At 36.6% G+C, this 25,491-nt stretch overlaps 1 protein-coding gene across 2 annotated transcripts in view; it reads right to left on the bottom strand.

Annotated features, from left to right (window-relative positions):
• RFC1 (replication factor C subunit 1) overlaps positions 1-25,491 on the bottom strand; it is an 85,144-nt gene that overhangs the window by 27,181 nt on the left and 32,472 nt on the right. For both annotated transcript variants that reach the window (XM_059067040.2, XM_067036272.1), the window contains exons 5-8: positions 5,794-6,035; positions 4,875-4,952; positions 1,724-1,801; positions 474-561 (exon numbers count right to left, since the gene is read on the bottom strand). In XM_059067040.2, coding sequence (XP_058923023.1) covers positions 474-561; positions 1,724-1,801; positions 4,875-4,952; positions 5,794-6,035 — 486 coding nt within the window. The remainder of the gene's footprint in view (positions 1-473; positions 562-1,723; positions 1,802-4,874; positions 4,953-5,793; positions 6,036-25,491) is intronic.

Here is a 25,491-nt window from a genome sequence, read left to right as displayed (position 1 = left end):
AATCTTGGGATTTCAAGACTAAAATTATATGAACAGATATACTTATAAGATTAAGCCCATCTATATTAACAGATGGTTAGATATCAGGACCACTAAAAAAAAGACTAAAACCTACAGACAACCAGCAGAAGAGCTTCAGATGACCTGGACAACTATGAGCCAACCCTATGAGCTTGAAACATCTAGTCCTTTGTCTTCATGTAATCGAAGTCCACACAGTTGCACTACACTTGGAAATAAACATGAAGCCAAGAGCTATGATACATTTCTCGCAATCAGAGCAGACAGGCATTCTACACCAACTAATATCCAAACAGCTTTCCAGGTATCTAAGTAGAACACGCTCCAGTACCTCTATGAAATATCTATCTAAGAATACCAGGCAATTACTGGACAGAACATTTAAAAGTGGTTACATGAATTTTCTTCAATAAAGATAAATGTTCCAGCTTACTTTTTTCTTCTAGTTTTACCTTTATGAGGATATTTAGGTTTTTCTGTTTTACATAAACTGGCTTGTACAGATGAAAACATCTCTCTCTCTCCTGGGTCCTTCTGAGCCTAAGAAAATGTAAAAAGTGTCAAATGCGACAAATAACAGGAAAACTATTACCACAAAATATGTTGTTAAAATCAACCAAAGATTAAGGGTCATCTTCCAAAGTAGAGGAACAATACAATAAAGTTTCATTCATTTATACACAAAATTTCTGGGGCAAATGAAACATGTTTTATTACTTTTAATTTTACAGATGAGGAAATAGATGAAAGGGCACAAAAAATACATCTATAAAAAATTATGCTAGTTGTTCCCCACTTGTGCGTCTGAAAATGAAAGCCTTGTTTCTGCTGATTTCATCTCCATTCTCAAATTGTTAGCATTATGCAGTTTAAAAACTAAAATCGAAACCCAAAAGACTAAATTAAAAACAATCTAAAGATAAAAAGAAAAATAAAGAGTATTTTCTCAAGAGAAAAAAATGTCCATTCTCTTCACTGCTCCTTCAAAACTCTGCATTTTACAAAGAGGTCACAAATTGGGGTGCATGACACAGCATTTTAAAAAAATAATTCTAATTTAAATGCCTTTAGATGAAGTAAAGCTTTTCAAATGACAAAGTCCCCACCATACCCTATTGTCTTACACCTGCCTGCTGTAAAATCTTTTAAAATAGTCAGATATTGATAATGACAATATTAACAGAATGTGATTCAACAGAAATAAGACTAATTTTTTGGAGATCAACTGCTTAAAGAAAAAAATCTTGATGCTTTTAGAGATTCCCCAAAATATACTCATTATTATTTGAGACTGTCCTAATACAGTTCTTAAAGTTAGCTAACTAACAGCAAAATTATGTTTTTAAAAAGACAGTAATTAATATTAAAGTTATTAAACTTTAGATTCCATCGGAATCTTTATAAGTGTTATTCTCTGAACAAGTACATGAGAACCCCTTCGTGACAGAGAGTAGGTAAAAGTTACAACTTGTTGTTTTGTGAGGAAGGGTTTTGGTTGGCTTTGGCTCTATCAACCTTCCTTTAGGAAGAAGAAGTTTCTCAATGAGCTTCTCCAAAAACATTTTTATAAATGAAAATAATTTAGCTTCTCTCTAGAGAGTTATTCATGGTTATATCTCCAGAGCCTAGACTACAAAGGTCTGAAAGGGAACACTGATCTGTACTGTATATTCAGAGTGCAAACAGCCTGGTAAAACACCACCTTTTTGGTCTTGGGTTCTTCATCCAACATGGCTAATGTTCTGGCAAACTCTTCATCTTCATGCAGTTGTCTCTCTAGCTGTAAAAAATGTCAACACAGTGAGCTGTTTTTTTTCTTTTTGTAAATGAAAAGTTTTAAAATGTGTGGTTCATGATACTTAAAAGAAACTGGAAAAACATTTTCCAGAAAGTAACTAGGACATTTTTTCACTTAATAGCTGAGTATCACAAGGTTGTTTTGCTAAGCCAAATGAGACTGCAGAACATATATTTCTAGTTTTGCAGGCATGATAGATAAATTGAGCATAAAGCTCCAGGTCTTTAGCTTTTTCTTAATGGTCCCAATGCAACACTTAAAGATCTCTCATCTTTATTTATTTTAAACTCTAAAAAGAGTTCAGAAGAGAATCATTATCCTAACAGAAAAACAACAGCCTTGTGGGGATGGCGGGGGGGGGGGGGGGCGCGCAGCACACATAGAACTGAATCTATAAACCAAGAAAATTATATACCTTCTTTGCACACACAGTAAGATACATATTAATGCAACTATCACTAATATCATCAAACTTCTATTTTCAATTACTAATTCAAATGTATCTGTTTTGATATTTTTTTAATTGAAGTATAGTAGACTTAACAATAGTATATTAGCTTCAGGGGTACAACACAGTAGTAATTTATCTGTTCTGACCTTTGAAAATTTAAGTCATTATATCAGAAGTTTTCCTAAAATCTAATATAACACACAGACATTCACCTCGCTGTTATTTCCAAATATTTTTACTTTCAGTAAAATGGAGCTCTTCCAGAAGAGAACGTGTGGAAGTAGAATATATTTCTCATTATATGAGAAACAGGACCCAAACAGGATTCTGAAAGAATGTGATAGAAATGGGAAAACAGAGGATTGTGATACAAAGTGCCACACCTGGTTTGGAAAGGATAGGGTAAGCCTCCAGTATTTCAGACAGATAAGAAGTCAGGTCCCTAAAAAAATCACTTCATGATTTTACCTAGGTCATCTGTCCTACCCTGAGTCATGTGGATATCTGTAAGTAGTTTATACAATTCAGTGTCATCAATAAGATGGAAAAAGATTTTAAAAACACAAACTATAAACTGCCAAATTAATAAAACGTGAATAGTCAATATATTTCAGAAGACTAGAATACTGTTCTCTCAAAACAATTGTTATCAAGAGCCTCTTCTTCGTATATGTATAGCTGATTCACTTTGTTATAAAGCAGAAACTAACACACCATTGTAAAGCAATTATACTCCAATAAAGATGTTTAAAAAAAAAAAAGAGCCTCTTCTTTGCCAAGCAATAAGAACACTGATGTCACAATAGTTAAGACATAAACAGCCCTGGTAGGTAGAGTTTAAAGTCTACATACAGGAAGACACTGAAATAGCAATTTAAGAAGGCACAAATAAACGTTAATAGTAGCTACAGGGCATACAGAAGGGATTTCTAACATAGTTTAAGGAATATGAGAAAGTGACACTTAAGCTAATAAACAGGAAGGAGGTTCAAACAGCAGGTACCAAGGTCTGGAGCCTCTGACAGAGACGAACACTCCCCCTTGAAATACCTTCTTCACTTGGCTTACATAAAATACCAAGCTTTCCAGATTGTCCTACTTCACTAGCCACTTTCTTTAAATCTCCTCTGCTGGATCATCCTTCTCTTCCTGACCTCTCATTGTTAACAGTGCCCCAGAGCTCAATCCTGAGACTTCTTTTCCGTTTACATTCTCTCCCCATGATCTCATCTAGTTACACTGGTTTTAATACCATTCAAACGTTAATGATCCCAAATAAACACCTTCTTCAGCTTAGACCTCTCCCCTGAGCTCCAGATTCCTCTACCCAACTACCCACTCTGCATATCCATTTAGAAGACTATTAGGCATCTCAAACTTATGTGCAAAACAGAATTCTTGATTTTCCTGTACCAGTGTCCCAGTCTTAATAAATGATATCACCATTCACCCAGTTGCTCAAGCCGAAAAACATGGAGTCACCTTTGAATCTTCTCTTTCCCTCATACCTTACGTCCAGTCTATCTGCAACAACGTGAAGGTTGCACCTTCAAAGCATATACAGATGATGACCACTTCTCACTACCTCTTCCATTACCCCCATCCTGGTACAAGCCAACATCTTCTCTCACGTCCCCTACCCTAACAGTCTCCAAAATGATCTGCTTTTGTTCTTGCCCACCATGGTTTCTTTAGCTTCCCAGCAGCCAGAATAATTTTCTTTTAAGAGCCATCAAAAGTCATGTCATTTCTCTATTCAATACTCCAATGGCTTCTCATCTCACAGAGACTAAAATCCAAACTCCTTACCATCCCAAGTCCTTCTGGTAGGTACCAAAGACCAGTCATGACATAACAGGATTTGCTGCTGGCCATTTCTTCCAAACAAACATTTCTACCTCAGGATGCTTACACCTGCTATCTCTACGTTTAGAGGAAATCTTCCTCCAGGTAGAAGGAAGCCCCATGGCTCACCATTATCATGAATTATATGCCCCAATGTCACTTCCTCAGAGGGGTTTTCCTAATCTCTGTATTTCAAATAGAACACTCACAACCCCACTGATCACACCAAACATATCTATTCCTTTACTTTTCCTCATAGCATGTATAATGATCTGACTTTTTTTTTTTTAATTTCGGTATCCTTAACACCTAGAAGTGTGCCACGCACTCAGTAAGTGCTCGATAAATACTTACTGGATGAATATAACAGGTTCACTACAAAGGGCACTCTGAACTGAAGATAGATTTAGAGATCACCAGCATATGCATAGTACTTAAAGCCACAGGAGTAGATGAGATTGCCCAGAGGGCAAAGAGAAGAGATATGACCAAGTTAAATAATTGTAACTATTCTAAAGGAGGCTTCCATTCAAAGAAATCTAATAATAAATCTTTAGTTATCCTCTGCTCTCATCATTTATCTTTTATATAAACTTAGATTTTCATATAGTATTAGATTTTCACTTATTTTACACATAACTCTTACAATGAGGCTCAATCCAAAATGAAACTAGAACTATCTTAATTGTCTGCCTGGGTAGACTAAATGGCAAGTGACAACATCAAGGTGCTAATGATATCTAAAGAAAATGCTAATACCTCTGCATCTTCATCAAGTTGCAATTGCTTGGCGATGGCTTCATCATTTAATCTGGAATCATCTGCATTTTGTGAAGGCTATATTTCAAGGAAAATCAAGCAAGATCAGCATAAACCTTAAGTTCAAAGTAAGGTGCTTTTTCTTAGCTGTAGCTGAATAAATACACCAATGACAGATAAATGTATCAGTTATGAAACAGACTCAATGCACACCAGCCAAAAAATTATGTTCATGGCTACTCCGTGACCACATCCAATTTCTTAACAAGCAAATATCCTACAGACAGATAATTCTCACTTAATTCTATTGAAATGTTCAAAAGAAGTACCCAAAAAAACCCTAGAGACTAACGTCTTGGCTTCAGAAGTAGTCCAGAACATTGGCACACCAATACATGAGAAAGATTACATTGTCTAATGGAGGTACTAAAGAAATCAACACACACACTGCTCGGCAGGCTTCCACACAGGGAACTACTTTCACTAACTTATCTGTATTTGTTTCCTGAATGTCCAGGAAAAGATGAATCCAACATCAGCCAAAATAGAGACGGTCACAAGTACAGCACAGGGAGGCTCTATTCTAAGTTATGTGTTCATGACCTCATCTGGGAAAAATTATATTGTCTGAGGTCAAGAATAAAATGAGTTTGCATTTTGAGTATTTAATTCTAAGAATCACAATTTATTCTTATGATTTAAATGATCTTTTCTCACTTTCAAATATTAAAAACTTAAATGTGTGATATTCTAACTTGGTCGTCTTCCAACATAATAGCAATACATTTTACCCATAATCATAGGAAAATTAATGTCATCAATAAAATGTTGGTCTATTCATAAAATCCAATTTCACCTCTTATTAATAACTGAATGGGTACAAATCCTGAACATTCTTGTTTGCCTGTAGAACACTCACCTCTTTTCTTTTGCTTGACACCATCTTCTTATCCGATCTTTGGACACTTGCAGTGCCAAAATAATCAAGCACTGATGTGGGGGTAAGTTTCATTGGTGACAAAGGTTTATTCTTAGTGTTTAGTGTCTTAGTGTTTTCTTCATTCTTTTTCATGTTTGATGCTCCAAGATAACTATTTGGAGATCCTCCATTCTCTTTTGATTTAGAGGCTGCCTTCTTACACACACAGTCATCTTCTTCATCTTAAATGAAATATGACCAAATATGGCTTGATAAAATATCAATTCTAATTACAAAAGCAACCACTTCCACCAACTTTATAAAAAAATATACAAGTGCTATGGGATGCTAATGATTTTCCTTTCTTCCTATCTCCTAAATTAAACAGTTATCCTCACATTTACCAGTGCCAGGTCTGTAATACACCATCTCCCCCAATTACTACCTAGAGTACACAAACGTGTATATTTACTCATGTATTCAACAAATAATTACTGAGCATCCATTATGTGCTAGGCACTGAGGATACAGCAGTGAATAAAAAAGACAAAATCCCTGCCCTCGTGGAGCTTGGAACATAGAAGAGGAAACAGATACAGAAATAAATATATACTGTCAAGTTATAAGTGCTATGAAGAAAAGTAAGACAGAATGAAAGAATTAGAGAGTGATGAAGGGTGCTCTTTTAGATAGGGTAGTCAGGGATAGCTTCTTTGGTAAGCCACATTTGAACAGAGCCCTGAAATGAAGTTACCTCAGGCAAGAATGTTCAGGCAATGAAAAGTACAAGTGCAAAAGCCTTAAACTGAGTGTGCTTGGAGGTCCCTGTGACTGCAGCAGAATGAAGGGGGTACACCACAAGAGTTGAGGTGAGAGATGTAGAGGCCAAATCCCATAGAACTTTGTAGATCACAGAAGGAATTTTAGGTTTTATTTTAGAATGGGAATCCACCAGAGAATTTTCAGCAGAGTTGTGCGTAATCCAACTTAAGTCACGTCCTTTGGAGAACACACTGTCAAGGGATAAAAGCAAATGCAGGGAGACCATTTAGGAAGCTATTCTACACAGTTCCAGAAGAAATGCTGAAGCCTTGGACTAGGGTGGTATTTGTAGAGGTGTTAAAAAGTTGTCAGAGTCTAGCTATACATCAAAGGTGGACTATCTAGCAATATCTAACCTTGAAGACTTTATAAACACTTTGTCTTGTAACATTTTCTTTCCAAAAAGTTTCCATTGAACATCTGGTTTTAAAAGTCTTTCTGGGCTTCCCTGGTGGCGCAGTGGTTGAGAGTCCGCCTGTCGATTCAGGGGACGAGGGTTCGTGCCCCGGTCCGGGAAGATCCCACATGCCGCGGAGCGGCTGGGCCCGTGAGCCATGGCCGCTGAGCCTGCGCGTCCGGAGCCTGTGCTCCGCAACGGGAGAGGCCACAACAGTGAGAGGCCCGCCTACCGCAAAAAAAAAAAAAAAAAAAAAAAAAAAAAAAGATACAAAAGTCTTTCTAAGCATTCCTGACAATGCATAGATAATTAAAGACCCCAAAAATGCACCTCAAAAGGGCCTCAGTAAACTTTTTTGTTTGATTCAGTGATTCGCAAGATAAAAAGCTTTTTACTTTGGCCTAACAACAAAAGAAATCCAATATAAAGAAAAATCTAAAAGACAGCTGTGAAGACTAGGTCAGGTCACTGTAGGGAAGGGAGGGTTCACTTTATAAGTTTGGTGTTCAAGGCCACATATGAATGGGTCTTACCTCCTCTCAAGTACTCATTCAACTACTAGTATTTACTAAGGGTCATACGTGCCAAACACTGTGCTATTCCTAGGTGCTGCCTTCTCAAACAAAAAAGTATCCAAGATATGTAAAAATCAAAAAGGATTTAGTCTTACTAATTATTAAATTTATATTAAAATTAAACTGTAAACTTTACAAAGCATGAATAACTCTTACAAGTTTCTGAGTACTAAATGTAAAAAGTAATCCACTATTTAAAGCAAGAGCAGAGTAGACACCTCTGAGGATGTCCACACAGTTCACTATAAGCCTACTTTCCCTAAGGACTTACACCCCACTCCACCCTCCAAGGGCCTCCAATAACCACAGATATATTTATTAGATGGTTCCATATTCCTTGCCATCACAAACTGGACCAGGAGAGAGCACCTGAACAAGGTGGGGTGAATCTTACCCTTGATCAGTTTGCTGAACTAATGTGTTTAAACTAAGGTGCTAAAGGTTTATTTTTGCATTCAATGACATTCAACAATAGCCTTCTAATAAATTCCATTTTGCTTACAACAAGCTAGGTTTTCTTCTTAACCTGCAACCAAAGATTTTAGTTAAAGCATACTTGTTTTCTTATCTTCAACTATGGCCAATCTACCTTCAAGATTAAATTAAAAATTCATTCATCAATCCTTCTAAGCACATCCAAGGCTTGATACACTTACCAGATCTCAATCCATGTATTGACAAGAGTCAACAGACTAAGTTTAGTCACTCATATATCTGTTCTTCCTACATGACAACCAGTCCTTCTCTGCCTCTGCCATCTGATTCAGATGGTTCCGCAAAGGCTAGGTGACATTATCCCCATTCCACTTAGTACAACAGCCATGCAAATCACTCATAACAGTCCTAGTAACCACTGAGAATATAATCTGAAACTCCTTCCCTCTTCTCTAAGATAACAACATAATGAATTGTTATATTATTGAAATCCAATTTTTTATAATTTAAGGTTTGTCTATTTTAAATCCCTAGACACAGTTAAGCTCTAGCATAACCAAACCAGTAGCATTCAACAACAAACTATTCTACCTTAGCAGTCAAAACAAATTATACGAAATGCCCTTAAAAGAAGATTCAAAACAAAATTAACATTGCTGGGACTTCCCTGGTGGTGCACTGGTTAAGAATCCTCCTGCCCCCCCCAAAAAAAAGAATCCTCCTGCCAACGTAGGGGACACAGGTTCAATCCCTGGTCCGGGAAGATCCCACATGCCACGGAGCTACTAAGTCCGCACGCTACAACTACTAAGCCTGCGCTCTAGAGCCCGCGAGCCACAACTACTGAGCCCGCATGCCTAGAGCTCGTGCTCTGCAACGAGAAGCCCGCACACCGCAACGAAGAGTACCCCCGCTCGCCGCAAAGAGAAAGCCCACGTGCAGCAACGAAGACCCAATGGAGCCAAAAATAAATAAATAAATAAATAAATAAATTTATTTATTTACTTAAAAAATAATAATAACATTGCTGATATCCTGGCTTTAATAAAAATAAAATAAAATAAGAAAGCCACAAAACTGGAACCTCCTAAGTATAGATATCCAATATATCTCCCTAGGCAGTAAGTACAAAGTTAAAAGCATATCTAGTGTATACAAGACAAGACTTCCAATCTTATCTGAGAGCTTATTATATTTTATAATTTTTACTTGGTTTGTTTTGAATTCAACAACTGTACTTCTGGGGAGGATTTCCTTAATGGAGAAAGACCAAAATTAAATTGTATCTGCAAAATGACAGTCTTCTATTAGTTTTTCCCTCATTTTAAAAATGCCAAAAGCAGTAACATTCCATTTCCACTACCCCTAGCCATGTGTACAAGCAGTATGACAGAAAATCCCAGAACTGAATGGACCAAGTCAAACACTATGTTTTTCTGTTATAGTTCTTCCCCTACTTCCTTAGTATATAAAATATTGTAACTGTCCTTAAGTAATTAACTCAAACAAGATCAATCACTGATATCTGGTATAGACTCAGAAAGGGAAACAATGGTATTGTAAATATTTGCAATCCCTAGCTTAAAGCTTTCTCCAGTAATCTCATAAATATTCACAGGTAACAGATGAGCATGAAATCTAGTGAGATAAAGAATTTCTAAGACTATCAGATTAAAAAGATTGTTGGCAAGGGTGAAGGGAAATGGGACCTTTACATACACAATAGGCAACAGTATTTTTAAATAGTAAATTTAAAAAAATCTTTATGGGGGCAATCTTGCAACATGTATCAAAACTTCACATATGCGGGCTTCCCTGGTGGCGCAGTGGTTGAGAATCCGCCTGCCGATGCAGGAGACACGGGTTCGTGCCCTGGTCCGGGAAGATCCCACATGCCGCGGAGCAACTAAGCCCGTGAGCCATGGCCGCTAGGCCTGTGTGCCCGGAGCCTGTGCTCCGCAACGGGAGAGGCCACAACAGTGAGAGGCCCGCATACCGCAAAAAAAAAAAAAAAAAAAACTTCACATATGCATACCCATTAGTTGGACCCAGCAATTCCACTTCTTTTTTTAATTTTTTATTTTGGCCACACCGGGTCTTAGTTGCTACATGCAGGATCTTCATGGCGGCATGCGGGATCTTTAGTTGCAGCATGCATGTGGCATCTAGTTCCTTGACCAGGGATCCAACCTGGGCCCCCTGCATTGGAAGCACAGAGTCTTACCCACTGGACCACCAGGAAAGTCCCAGCAATTCCACTTCTAACTAATTAGTCTAAAAACAAAATAGGGGGGGGTCTTCCCTGGTGGTGCAGTGGTTAGGAATCCACCTGCTAATACAGGGGACACGGGTTCAAGCGCTGGTCCAGGAAGATCCCACATGCCACGGGGCAACTAAGCCTGTGCACCACAACTAATGAGCCTGCGCTCTAGAGCCCACGAGCCACCACTACTGAAGCCCATGGGCTTAAAGCCTGGGCTCTGCAGAAAGAGAAGCCACCGCAGTAAGAAGCCCGTGCACCACAACGAAGACCCAATGCAGCCAAAAATAAATAAATTAAACTAATAAAATTTAAAATAAATAAATAAATAAAAACAGGGACTTCCATGGTGGTCCAGTGGGTAAGACCCCACGGTTCCACTGCAGGGGGCGCAGGTTCGATCCCTGGTCTGGGAAAGAAGATTCCACATGCTGCACACCAAGGCCAAAAAAAACCAAAACAAATGAACACGTACACAAAGATATATGTACAAAAATGCTTATCATGGCATTTGTCCATTCAAAAGTATGTAGAACAGACTGCAAGAGGGCAAGAAAAGATGAAGGAAAAATTAAGGGACTAATACAGTTTAGGCAAAAAAGACAGCCTCAACTATGACAGTTGCACCAAAGATAGAGATAAGTGAACATTGCTTATAAAGTGAGAAAACAAATAACCTGAACACCTACTATTATGTTCAACCATGTAATGAATTATGCAGCAACAGAAAATTATAATGCATATCCATATTTACTGACATCAAGACATTCATATGTGTATTAAGTGATAAAAGATATTGCAAGATGTTTAGTGATATATCTAAATCAACCCACTATATATTTAGATATGCTTTTAAATTCACGTTCAAAGATCTGAAAAGAATAAAATGTTACCAACTTTTATCTCTGCATAGGGGACTGTGGGTGATTTTTTATTTCTTTCATCGTATCTTTTTTATCTGTATATTACACATTTCTCTTTCTTTTTAACCTACATCTAATATTTTACAACAAATTGACTATCTCCTAGAAACTCTCCGTCCCCTTGGCTTTCTGAGACAGAAAAGGTTTGGCTTTAGTTTCTCCCTCCTCTCCATTTTTCTTCGCTTACGTCTTTCATTATTTATTAGCATCTCTGCTTATTCTGTCACTAGCTTCAGGGACTTCATGGTATCTTTTTATCTAATTTATGAAATAATTAGTTTATAATAGTTATCATTATTGAGCATTAAACTCCATGCCAGGTACTCTACCACATTCTTTATACTGCATTATCTTTAGTCAACTAGTTCTCTTATTCCATACATGGATTCCATTTTCCACATTCCTGGCAAACGCAGACTGGGCTTAAATACTTTCAAAATGGAGCAGTGTAATTCAACGTGACCTCCTCTTTCTTTGGTGAACAGCACTACTGTACTCTTTAGAAAAGTTCTTCCTTATATTAAGCCAAAACACTTCCCTGTGAATTCCACCTATTTTCCCTAATTAATCTTTTTTCATATTCAGTGTTTAAAGACTGCCTTCGTTCTATTCTTTAGTTCATCTTCCCTACAAATGGTAAAGTTTCAAACCACTAACCATCTGGGTTATTGGAAAGATTAGATTTTTAAAAATCAAAGTGCCCAGTATAGTACCTCGCCATGTTATAATAAACATTCAATAAACAATAAAGCAATATTCTCTGGTGAAAACAATAATGAACCAGAAGTCCAGAAAACTAAAATGCTAACCTGACTTCGGCTTTCTATTGTTATTTTAATTAATTATCTGGGATTCATTGTCCTCTGCAAAATGTTGGACCAGATAAACTCTTTTAAGATTTTCCCTTCTATAATTCTGAAAAATCTGTGGATAGTCACATAGATTTTGTAGCTATTATACTCAATACTGGTGAGAATGTGTTAAGTCTGTACTAATATAAACACTATGAAATCCAAATTTCAAAGCTCAAAAAAAATTTATGAAAACAGTAAAATTAAGCTGGCAAAAAAACAAAAATGCATCACTTTGTTCTTTAGGTTAGCCTTAAACATCATTCCTAAAGGAGAGCTTCTTTCCATAGCCTTCTCTACTAGAGATCTTTTTACAGTGGGTTTAAAGTTAACAATGTCTTCAAGCTACAGATCCCAAAAATATACTACATCTAAACGCAGACGTAATTTTATAAACATTTTCATAAATACTGAGTAAAAATGTAATTTTCAACAAAAAATATGGAAATATTCTGCATGAAATTTCAAGTATGTTTTCACTGTACTAAGCAAAAATTGTATACAAGGTCCTTTGTTCTCTAATAACCACAAAATAAATGGTTCTCCAAGTCCCCTTGGAAAGCAGGAGCAATTCTAGTGAAATACAGCTATGCAAAAAGGAAAAAAAAATATTGACTTGCTTGATTTAATGCTTATTTAGTGCCCTGTGATTTGTGAACTTCTCCATAGTTCTTATAGTTACATGGACCTGTAACTATAAGTCCGTGACCATCCTTATGTAAAATAAATATTTTACGATTCTACACAGTGTGTAGAGATGAAACATCCCAAATAAAGTTATGGTTGTTTTTCTTTTTTAACATTTGTTCTTGTTTTCTAATGAGCCTAAATTTGTTCTGCCTTGTCAGAAGCCAAAGGCAAAACTGTGTTTTCTTCGCATTAACTTAAAATAATGATAAATAGATCTAAGTCAAATTTCTGTGACCTAGTTGAAAATCATGGGCAACTGAACACTTAGAATCTCCCCCCAGGATATCTGACTCCTTATAAAAACATCATTTATTTTTATTTATATACAACATAACCTCAAATGTGGTAAGAATCACCACATAAACTAGCATTATCCAACATACAGCAGAGGAATTGCCTAGAAGAGAAGATTGCTTTGCCACTCTGAGTTAGATACATTCATTTATTTAAAAGGATAACAAATGAAAGAGCAAGAAAATAATGTGCAGGTCTCTAAAAAAATCTAATTCTGAAGTTCCTACTGCTGAGAGTTTGGGATTCTGATTTTTTTCCTTCAGTGTGAAATACACAGAAACCATATTAATGGAGAACATCCTAGAGAATCTGGTTACAGAGATTTAAAATAATTTATTTTGCAACAAGTCAAAAACTAAAAAGGGAATCTGAGTCTTTAGAGTCTTTTTCTACTAAGTTTCTTTTCAATACTTCCTTGAGTCAAAAATCCAAACTGTCATTTTGGTTATGGACATAAGAGAAAGGTTCATGCATATTCCAAGTCTTCAATAAATATTTGTTAATTAAGTGGATGGAAGAGAAACTACACATATCATCTTTACACCGCTTATGGGGTGTGAGAATCAGACATTCTGGGGTGAATCACTGAATGATTTATGTGGTGAGTCAGATATATTTCAGTATAATGAAATAAAACTGATACTGCTCATCCTTAATCAAGAAATTTAGAGATATCATGATTCTTTACTAATAAATCCTCTTAGAATCAAATGGAGTCAGTTTTATTTATTTATATATATATATATATATATACACTTTTTATTTATTTATTTATTTTTGGTACATGGGCCTCTCACTGTTGTGGCCTCTCCCATTGCAGGGCACAGGCTCCAGATGCGTAGGCTCAGCGGCCGTGGCTCACGGGCCCAGCCGCTCCGCGGCATGTGGGATCCTCCCAGACCGGGGCACGAACCTGTGTCCCCTGCATCGGCAGGCGGACTCTCAACCACTGCACCACCAGGGAAGCCCAAGTTATATTTTAAGAATAAAATTATTTAATAATTCGTGAGGTCTAGTGAGGTAGCTAAGTAATGATATTTATCATTAAGAGAAAAAATACTGGCTTGTGCTGTGATGTTACCTACCATTTATCCCCAGAGCAGGAATAACAGTCCATGGAAAGTCACAGCTGGTTTCAATTACTAAGAAAACAACGCAGGAGAAGAAAGTGGAACATTTTACTACTTACTCACCTCCTTCCTCCGTCTCCACTGCATCTCATAAGAAAAGAAAAAGGAGGTTCAGGGTTAGGGGAGGGAGGGCTTAGACAACTAGCCACAGGTACATTACCCAGAGCTTCTTACAACTCTAAAGCATGAAGGGCAACAGAAGGAAAACTTGACTGACCGGAAGAGTTAAGGGAGTGGTTCAGCAATGCGATTCTCCACTTCCATTCACATTCCACTTCCCTGCACATGAGAGTACATAACAATGCTGGTTTCTATGCTAAGACCAAGTATAAATCACCTGTATATTGTTTTATTAGTGCTTAATGACATTTTCATAATATAATCCTACTTCCTTAGCATTCTGGAATACAATCCTGTATCTCTCATACTTTCACAAGTACCTGACAATAAAATATGTGTCACCAGAAAACAACAGCCTGTTCATTTTCAAAGATGTTTCAGACACTCAATAATCATTCCAGATACTCTAGGGCTTCATTATTCACTATGTCCTTTTCAGTTCTCCCACTTCATATGCCACTGAATTTTTTTTCAGGTCTCATAATATGCACTACTGAAAGGGGACTGAAGAGCAAACTAGGGAAAAAAGACTATAAGAAAGCATCTAGCTCTTATAATGATGCTTTAGTCAAAATGAATTTGGGAATGAAATTGCTAAAGGATATCAGTGACCTTGAATCATCATATAAAATGGAAGAAGTCTCTAAAGAGTAAAGAGAAGAAATGGAGTCCTAATTGTCAAAAAGAGAAAGGCAGATTCCCAACTACAGAAATATAGAAGGAGAAAAAAAAAAGAAATACAGAAGGAGAAAGGTTTGGTAACAATTCTACACAACAATATCAAGAGCAGGGCAAAAAGAGAATATTTACAGATGGCCAACAGTCACAAGAAAAGATGCTCAACATGGCTAATTACTAGAGAAATGCAAATCAAAACTACAATGAGATATCACCTCACACCAGTCAGAATGGCCATCATTAAAAAGTCAACAAATAACAAATGTTTAAGAGGGGGTGGAGAAAAGGGAACCCTCCTACACTATTGGTGGGAATGTAAGTTGGTGCAACCACTATGGAAAACAGTATGGAGGTTCCTCAGAAAACTAAAAATAGAACTACCGTATGAACCAGCAATCCCACTACTGGGCATATATCTAGACAAAACTATAATTCAAAAAGATACATGCACCCCAATGTTCACAGCAGCACTACTCACAATAGCCAAGACATGGAAACAACCTAAATGTCCATCAACAGATGAATGGATAAAGATGTGGTACATATACACAATGGAATACTACTCAGCCATAAAAAAGAATGAAATAATGCCATTTGCAGCAACATGGATTCAACTAGAGATTATCATACTAACTGAAGTCAGAAAGAGAAAGATGAATACCATATGATACCACTTATATGTGGAATCTAAAATGACACAAATGAACTCATCTACACAACAGAAACAGACTCACAGACATAGAGAACAGACTTGTTGTTGCCAAGGGGGAGGGGGGTGAGGGAGGGATGGAGCGGGAGTTTGTGGTTAGCAGATGCAAACTATTATATATAGAATAGATAAACAACAAGGTCCTACTGTATAGCACAGTAAGCTATATTCAGTATCCTGTGATAAACCATAATGAAAAAGAATATGAAAAAAAATGTAAATATATGTATAACTGAATTACTTTGCTGTATAGCAGAAATTAACACATTATAAATCAACTATACTTGAATAAAAAATTAAAATAAAAAACAAACAAACAAAAACCAAAAAGAGAGTATTTTCACAGAAGCAGACAGAGATTCACTGAGATTAAACTATGCTGGCCTGAGCCATCATTTATTATTTGAGTTATAGGACTAGTAGATGAGATGAATATTAGAAACAGGGATGTCTGGACTGTAACAAAGCATCTACCAAATTGTCTTCTGATAGGCTATGGCAGGGTTTTTAACCTCTGCATTATTGACATTTTGAGCCAAATAATTGTTGTAGGGGGCTCTCTGGTGCATTGTAGGATGTTTAGTAGCAACTCTGGCCTCTACCAACTAGATGCCACAGCATCAGCCAGTTGTGATGACCAAAAATAGCACTCCAGATATGCCAGATTTTTTGCTGGAAGGCAAAATCACCCTTGATTAAGAAGCACTGATTTATGGCAAGATGGAGAAATACAAGATACGTAACAGTGGTTTCTGAGATTCATAAATAATTGAAAAGCTCTTCAGAAGAAACTGAAAAGCTGTATCCAGGATGCTGATATTCGATAATGTCAATTTTGAAAAAGGTTTCTTTACATGTCCCTTAATACTAAACAATTTTACTAATGATTCAGAGAGAAATACATAGATAGGTTTATCAAATTTGTAAAAGATATGAAATCAGATTATATAAAAAATAAGTGGATGATGGGCATCCAAAGAACTACAGGATTCTTTCACACTGAAGCTTTGTGCAACCTTAGATTGAAACTTGATTCTTTGAGAGTAAGTTTTCTTAAAGCAAGTCAGCCCTAATATTAGGTAGTTTTGAAGATCAAATGAGACAGATAGGAAATATAAGCCATAAAATAAATAATGTTATTCCATTCCATGAAGTCATTATAAAAGTGTTTTGAAAAAAATTTATAATAGGATACAAGACAAAATTTAAGGTCGAATTCTCCCTGCCTTTCACATGTACACAGAGGTTTCAAGTAAAGTAAGAGATTCCTACACATGATACTGTAATTAAGAAAATACAAGGTACGATACAATACTAAGTAGTATTAATCTGGTGTAAGTAAATCTGTGAAAGTTTATAAATTGAATTTTTTAAAGTAAATTTTCTCTTTCTATAAGTTAGAAAGTAGTGAATAATGCACATGAAATAGCACTACTGATTTCCAAACTTCACATTATTCTCCTTTCTAGTATACACAGTACCTAAATCTCCATGTTAAATCCTACCAAAACCTTTGACGTTTATCTCAAATTTCTCTCTCTACCAGGAAATGTTTCCTGAACTTCCAAAATAAAAGTTACCTCTCTCATGCCCAAATATCCTGGGAAGATATTTTTATCACTGTTAATTGTTTCCTTGTATTACAATTTTTATGTAAAAGGCTTATCTCCCCAGTAGAGTTTAAGCCCTTGAAGACAGGGCTGAGCTTTATTCTCTTATATATTTCATAGATTGTCCAGTACACTGTTGGGCACAAACAGTGAAAAATCATGTTTGTTAAATAAATAAATCAGTGAGAATTTAATATTGTTAAATGAAAGTATTCAAATGTAAAATTTTTAAAAAGATGACAGAATCAGAATACAGAAGCCTGGAATCTAACAAGATAAAAACATAAGAGTTTCAGAAAAAAATTTTCAGAAAAATAATATAGTAAGGATAAACAAAGTCCCTTTTCTGGACCTGAGAAGCACAAAGTGGAACCCCCTTCTATTCTTCATAATATAGGTGAATAAACTACACCCTTAGAACAAATGCCACTTAACCTCAAGAAATTCTATTCTCTTTTAAGTGATAATATTCTTCATTGTGAACTGTCCGTGTAAATATGTTCTATTACAATGAAGCATAAACAAGTATGTTCACATCAATAATCCAATATCCAAAATAAGAATATGAGAAAAATTAAATGCATACTATTAAAATTTACTATGCAGACATTTAAAATAATGAGATAGGAATCTTTCTGTATTGAGAGAGCCTGAGGGGTGGGGAGGGAGGGAGGGGAGAAAAGGCGAGAAGGAAGAAGGGAAGGAGACATTAAGTTATGAAAAAGCAAGCTGCAGAAATGTTACAAGATGCCACTCTCAAATACGTGTATATATGTAAATATATGTGTGTATATATATTTTTTTAAAAAATTTATATAGCTATGTAAGGCAAAAGGGATGGATGAAAGAATGGAACATTTTTTATGTGAATTGTTTCTTTATCAGTGAGAATGTGTTACTTAATATTAATCTAAATACTCATCTTCAAAAATCTAAACTTAGTTTCTTTTATAGTCTTATAAAGACTATAAATATTAACAGTATTATTAATTTTTTAATATTGATTTTAAATCCATATTAATTTTTGAACAAGTATAATGAAAGAAATATAATACACAGTTCTTAGGTTTCCTCTCACTTCAAGGAAATTCTCTATCTCAGTCACACTGGGTTTCCCTGAAAATATCTAAGAGAAGTTCTTTATCCTCTACAGAAATCTATTCCTATTTATCTGGTACACAAAGCTATATGTCACTAAAAATTAGCACACACATTCCCCAATAATATTTTCTGCTGCTATTTTCCCCGAGTCACAAGTCACTGATATTACATGGTAACCTAGAGAATACCACATTCCCAATATTTTCCCACTTAATGTCCCCAAAATAATTATAACTTCAGGAACACTATCAGCCTCTGAAATTATATGCTCAATAAAAATTACCAGTCATAACAACCCACAGAATGGGAGAAAATATTTTTAAATGAAGCAACGAACAAGGGATTAATCTCCAAAATATACAAACAGCTCCTGTTTGTACATTTCTTAATACAATATTTTAAAAAAACCCAAACAACCCAATCAGAACATCGGCAGAAGATCTAAATAGACATTTCTCCAAAGAAGACATACAGAGGGCCAAAAATCACATGAAAAGATGCTCAACATCACTAATTACTAGAGAAATGCAAATCAAAACTACAATGAGGTTATCACCTCACACCAGTCAGAATGGCCATCATTAAAAAGTCTATAAATAACAAATGCTGAAGAGGGGGTAGAGAGATGGAGAGGGTGTGGAGAAGAGGAAACCCTCCTACACTGTTGGTGGGAATGTAAACTGGTACAACCATTATGGAGAACAGTATGGAGGTTCCTTAAAAAATTACATATAAAACTACCATATGCGGGCTTCCCTGGTGGCGCAGTGGTTGAGAGTCCGCCTGCCGATGCAGGGGACGCGGGTTCATGCCCCGGTCCAGGAAGATCCCACATGCCTTGGAGCGGCTGGGCCTGTGAGCCATGGCTGCTGAGCCTGCGCGTTCGGAGCCTGTGCTCCACAACAGGAGAGGCCACAACAGTGAGAGGCCCGTGTACCGAAAAAAAAAAGATAAAAAGACCCCACAAGCCATGTGGCCAAATAAAACTACCATATGATCTGGCAATCCCGCTCCTGGGCATATATGTGAAGAAAACCATAATTTGAAAAGATACATGCACCCGAATGTTCGCTGCAGCATTATTTACAATAGCCAAGACATGGAAGCAACCTAAATGTCCATTGACAGAGGAGTGGATAAAAAGACGTGGTACATATATATATATATATGGTGGAATACTATGCAGCCATAAAAAAGAATGAAATAATGCCATTTGCTGCAACACGGATGGACCCAGAGATTGTCATACTGAGTGAAGTAAGTCAGACAAAGACAAATATCACATGATATTGCTTATATGTGGAATCCAAAAAAATGGTACAGATGAACTTATTTACAAAACAGAAAAAGAGTCACAGATGTAGAAAACAAACATGGTTACCCAGGGAGGAAGTGGGGAGGGGACAAATTGGGAGATTGGGATTGACATATACACACTACTATGTATAAAAGAGATAACTGAGCTTCCCTGGTGGCACAGTGGTTGAGAGTCCGCCTGCCGATGCAGGGGATACAGGTTCGTGCCCTGGTCCGGGAAGATCCCACATGCCACGAAGCGGCTGGGCCCGTGAGCCATGGTCACTGAGCCTGCACGTCCGGAGCCTGTGCTGTGCAGCAGGAGAGGCCACAACAGTGAGAGGCCCACGTACCGTAAAAAAAAAAAAAAAAAAAAAAAAAGAGATAACTAATAAGGACCTACTGTATAGCACAGGGAACTCAACTCAATACTCTGTTATGACCTATATGGGAAAAGAATCTAAAAATGAGTGGAGATATATATATATATATGCACATATATTCACTTTGCTGTACACGTGAAACTAACACAACATTGTAAATCAACTATACTCCAATAAAAATTTTTTTAAAACTACCCCTCATAAACAATTCTCAAGATTGGGAAAACCCCCACCATTTTCAACCAAACACAAGCAGCCCCTGATGAAACTGCATAATAAAAGGTCATCTGTGTCAAACAAAACTCAAGGTCTCTCACTTCATTAAACAACTAAAAGTAAACATATTTACCCAGTACAACAAGTATTTGGATTTTTACCAACCTACAAGAACATTTTACTACCGTCAATGGTTAGCTATAAAGATATGTATAAGCAATTTTTTTCCTTTTCCTGTAATATGGGAAACTAATGTAGTTAAAGTACTTTAAAAATCAATAAGGGACTTCCCTGGCAGTCCAGTGGTTAAGACTTTGCCTTCCAATGCAGGGGGTGCAGGTTCTATCCCTGGTTGGGGAGCTAAGATCTCACATGCCTCGAGGTCAAAAAACCAAAACATAAAACAGAAGCAATACTTTAACAAATTCAATAAAAACTTTAAAAATAGTCCGCATCAAAAAGAAACTTGAAAAAAATCAATACGCAATAGAAGACAAATTTAATCAAACAAAGTGACGATGAAAAGTGTGTCATGGAGCTAAATGATAAGCTTAAAGATCTGTATAATAATATAGCCTAAAGAATTGTGTAATAGTACAAACAAAAGCACCTGAAGTAGGTTAAATAGGTTATTTTCTTTTCTTTTTTAACCTTTTTTTTAAATTAATTTTTATTGGAGTATAGCTGCTTAGTAGGTTATTTTCTAAAGTAAGGTTATTTCCAAGACTTCCTTGGTGGTCCAGTGGGTAAGACTCTGCACTCCCAACACAGGGTGCCCAGGTTCAACCCCTGGTCGGGGAACTAGATCCCACATGCATGCCACAACTAAGAAGTCCGCAGGCCACAACTAAGAGCCCGCATGGAGAAACTAAGACCCAGTACACCCAAAGTAAATAAATAAATAAATATTTAAAAATAAATAAAGAAAGGTTATTTCCTAAGTATGTTTCTCATTGTTTATAAAGCACTGTGCAGGGCTTCCCTGGTGGCGCAGTGGTTGAGAGTCCGCCTGCCGATGCAGGGGACATGGCTTTGTGCCCCGGTCCGGGAAGATCCCACATGTCGCAGAGCGGCTAGGCCCGTGAGTCATGGCTGCTGAGCCTGCGCGTCCGGAGCCTGTGCTCCGCAATGGGCGAGGCCACAACAGTGACAGGCCTGCGTACAGCCAAAAAAAAAAAAAGCACTGTGCAACGGGAATAAAATGCATGCCACATTTTTAAAAAGGAAAAAGAAAGATGAAATTAATTTTAATGATATATTTCATTTATCCCAACATATTCAGATTATTATTTCAACATGTAATCAATGCTAAAAAATTATTAATAAGATAATTTATCCTTTTATTTGTAGTAAGTCTTTGAAATCTATACTTCACAAGTAAAACATTCTCAATTTGGGTTTCAAGTGCTCAATAGCCACATGTAGTAGTTCCCATACTGGACAAAGAACATCTATAACATAAATGGGTCAGACACAATTTCTTAGTTTCTAAAGCACAGTTATATAATCAAAAAAAGCCCTAAGTATCTATGCAAAAGCCAATGTCTTTAGCATAATCTTAAAGGCAGATGTAGATATACGATCAGGTCAAAATATAATAACAGTTAATACTTACTGAGCATTTCAGTAATGTGCCAGACCCTATTTTAATTGCTTTTCAAGCATTATCTCATTTGATCAAGCACAAAGGCCTCTGATGTAGGCACTAGTAATACCCCCATTTTACAAACAAGGAAACTAAGACACAGGGAAGGTAAATGAAGGTTTAACCCAGGCAGGAGGTTTTACTCAAGAGCTCATGCTCTTAAACACTACACATGCTATGCTGTAAGGAAAAAAAAAGTTGGTTTATAAAAGATAAAATATGGAATAGTAAAGAAAATTGTTTCTTTTGGTATTAACAGGCTTTTAAAACTGAATCATATCATATAATCCTTTTCCACAAGAAGCTCCAAACTCCAAAAAAAAAAAGTACAATTTTAGTACCACAAATATTTTATTTAACCTTATACTGATAAATTGTTGTTGTTGTTGTTTTGGGTTTTTTTTGGCCACGTGGCATGTGGGATCTTAGTTCCCTGACCAGGGATCAAACCCATGCCCCCAGAATTGGAAGCATGAAGTCTTAACCACTGGACTGTCAGGCAAGTCCCAATATACTGATAAATATTTATTTCTACAATATGAATACTTATTCATAACCAGTATTGAGAATTTGTATGTAGTTTTAGCTTAAAAAAAAGAATAAAAGAATTAATTTATGGTCAAAAAATTTCTAGTTAGTTTATTTCAAGAAGCTGCACTTTTCTTTTTTTGAAACTCATTATATTTCTGATTTTATTATGCTAATTTTATTGCAGACTTCTTTTTAACAGTCTCATTCTCTTTTATGATGGGAAGGAAAGGGCTTTTCTCCCATTCACCTATCATTCCAAGGCATAAAAAAGTATGGCAAAAAAACAGCTAACTTCTTTCCTGTATCTCAAAGCCAGGAAAAAGCAGAATACTATGTAATACTGAATATCATATGAGATAGATATACTGTATCCCAAGATTTTTTGCTAAGATGACAACATTCACTTTCACATGTACATACCCTTGGCAGCATGATATAAATACTGTCTAATGGTCATAAAAATTTCAGATAAGATGACAGTTATCTCTTCAGAAAATAACATTCGAAAATACCTGGTCTGAAATAAACAGTCCCGTGTTCAAGAAAACCTGTGATCAGAGCTTAAATTGTTTGACCCTTCTGTGTACCTAAAATCACAAGATAACGATAGCCTTGATCCACAGTTGAAGGCCATCACTGTCTGCACACTAACTTTGACGTTTTCAGAGTGTCACTGGAAAGCTTGATCACACCACCTTCGGTTACATAATAAACCTATCACCATACTGGTTTTTAGTATCCCTCCCACATATTCAAAACTTGACAAAGGTGGCCAGATGTAAGAGGGAGCCTTTTAATAGAAAAGCGCATTTGCACAATGCGTCTGAGCAGATATTTAGCAACAGAACAGAAAGGTTCAAGAGTCAATCTGCCACAGGCCATAATGAAGAAATTTATCTCAGCTTACCAAAAATTTTACAGAAAATATGTTCATGTCACTTAGATTTTCTCTTTGGTCATTTGAACAACTTTATCAATTATGTAAATGTTTCAGAGAGCCTACAAGGCTTCACCTGTGGGCTTCTTTCATTTTTATTTTTTCCTTTTGACAGCCTGTTATTTATAGGTTTCAGGCACTGGGTCTGGCCCTTTCATATGCATCATCCCATTAAGTTTTCCCAACTAGCCTATTCAATTAGCGTTTCTGCTTTACAGAAAGGGAGACAGACTCACTGCCCTTTAGCCCAGTCACACAGCTGTTAGTTGAGAACCAAGGATGTACCCTCCAGGCAGGGCTTCAGACCTTTCAGTCTCAGCTTCCTTCTACAACACAAGGACTTCTTTCCTGTTTCATTCCCTACTTACTGACCAATTTATCTACCTTGAGTACCTTCATACTCTCAAGTAACAGCCCATACGTGTAAGCAAATTCTAATAACATTAAAACATTAAAGGTGGGGCTTCCCTGGTGGCTCAGTGGTTAAGAATCTGCAGGCGACAGAGGTTTGAGCCCTGGTCTGGGAAGATCCCACATGCCGCGGAGCAACTAAGCCTGTGTGCCACAACTACTGAGCCTGTGCTCTAGAGCCCGCGAGCCACTATTGATCCCATGTGCCACAACTACTTATGCCGCGTACCTAGAGCCCGTGCTTTGCAACAAGAGAAGCCACTGCAATGAGAAGCCAGTGCACCACAACAAAGGGTAGCCCCCGCTCGCCACAACTAGAGAAAGCCCACACGTAGCAACAAAGACCCAATGCAGTCAAAAATAAATAAAATCAATTTTAAAAAATTATATTTAAAAAACCATTAAAGGTGAATTGTATGGTATGTGAATTATATCTCAATAAAGCTGATGTTAAAAAATAAAATTTTATATGTAAGCATGCTAATAACATCAGCTCTCCAATTATCCTAATAGTAAACCATAGATAGCATGGCTGAATGAAGCCCATAGGTAATCCAAAAACCTAACCTATAACTCATCTCCCAAAAATGTTTATAGATCAGTCCCTAACTATTGCTAACTTTTAAGACTCTCATTACTTCACTCGTAGATTACCATAAATGCCTCGGCCTCCCCAATTACGATTTTTCTATTCTCCTTCCCACCTTAAATACTAGCAATCACTCTTAAATACTATATTCATCATTCTATAACTGTTCAAAAACTTTAATGGTTCCCTTTTCCCTGCTATGTGGAATTCCTCTGCCTAGCTTTCAAGATCTTCCCTAAACTGGCTTCATTACCTCTCATTATTCCTCATCATGTGAGCAAGCAATCTCTTCAGTGTCCTGCGAATACATCAAGCCTTGTGCTGGATGCGGTGCTTTAAATAATCCCATCTTATTAACCAGACATGTTCTTTCCCTCCATCACAGGCTCATCTGTCAAGGGTTAGATCAAATCTTACCCTCTCCATCAAGCCCTCTCCCTAACTATTGTATATTGCAGCCTCAGGCAATTCCTATAGTATTTAAGAGTCTTTAATCATCTTTGTATCCCCAGCACCTAGTATCTAGGTAGGAAAAGACAATCAATAAATGTCTGTTGAATATAAGTTGTAACATGCTATGTCAAAATAATTGTGGTTTTTACCCTGTCTCTTCAAACCAGGTGTATTCACTTCACTAGCAATACAAGTAGCAGGGTGCTAAAAATAATGGTGTCAGAGGTCTTCCTTAATGAACAAACTAATAAGGTATCAGATGCTCTCATGGCCCCTTTAAGCATTTCTACATAGGAACTGATAAAACAGGTTCTGTGAATTTGAAGATGGTCTCCTCTAGGAGTTAACAATGCTAAAATCTAAATGACTTTATAATGAACCCATCTAAGTTTTTTTCCTAAGATGACAATATAATTCAGGGCTCCTCACCATAAAAGAATACTATCTATGAAACAATTATTTATACTATGAAATCTTAAGATTAGTGTACATTTATAAATGTCTTATTTTTTGACCACTCAAAACAGCTCAAATAAAATACAATAACAATCATTTTTTTAAAAGCTAAAATCCTTTTTAAATGCTAAAATCTTTTGTGTCACCAGAGAATATAAGGAATTTAGGTCACATCTGTGCTAGATT

This window comes from Kogia breviceps, chromosome 6, assembly GCF_026419965.1.
Source record: "Kogia breviceps isolate mKogBre1 chromosome 6, mKogBre1 haplotype 1, whole genome shotgun sequence".
NCBI lineage: Eukaryota > Metazoa > Chordata > Mammalia > Artiodactyla > Physeteridae > Kogia > Kogia breviceps.
The sequence above is the reverse complement of the archived record's forward strand: the minus strand, read 5'-3'. Positions and strand labels throughout refer to the sequence as shown.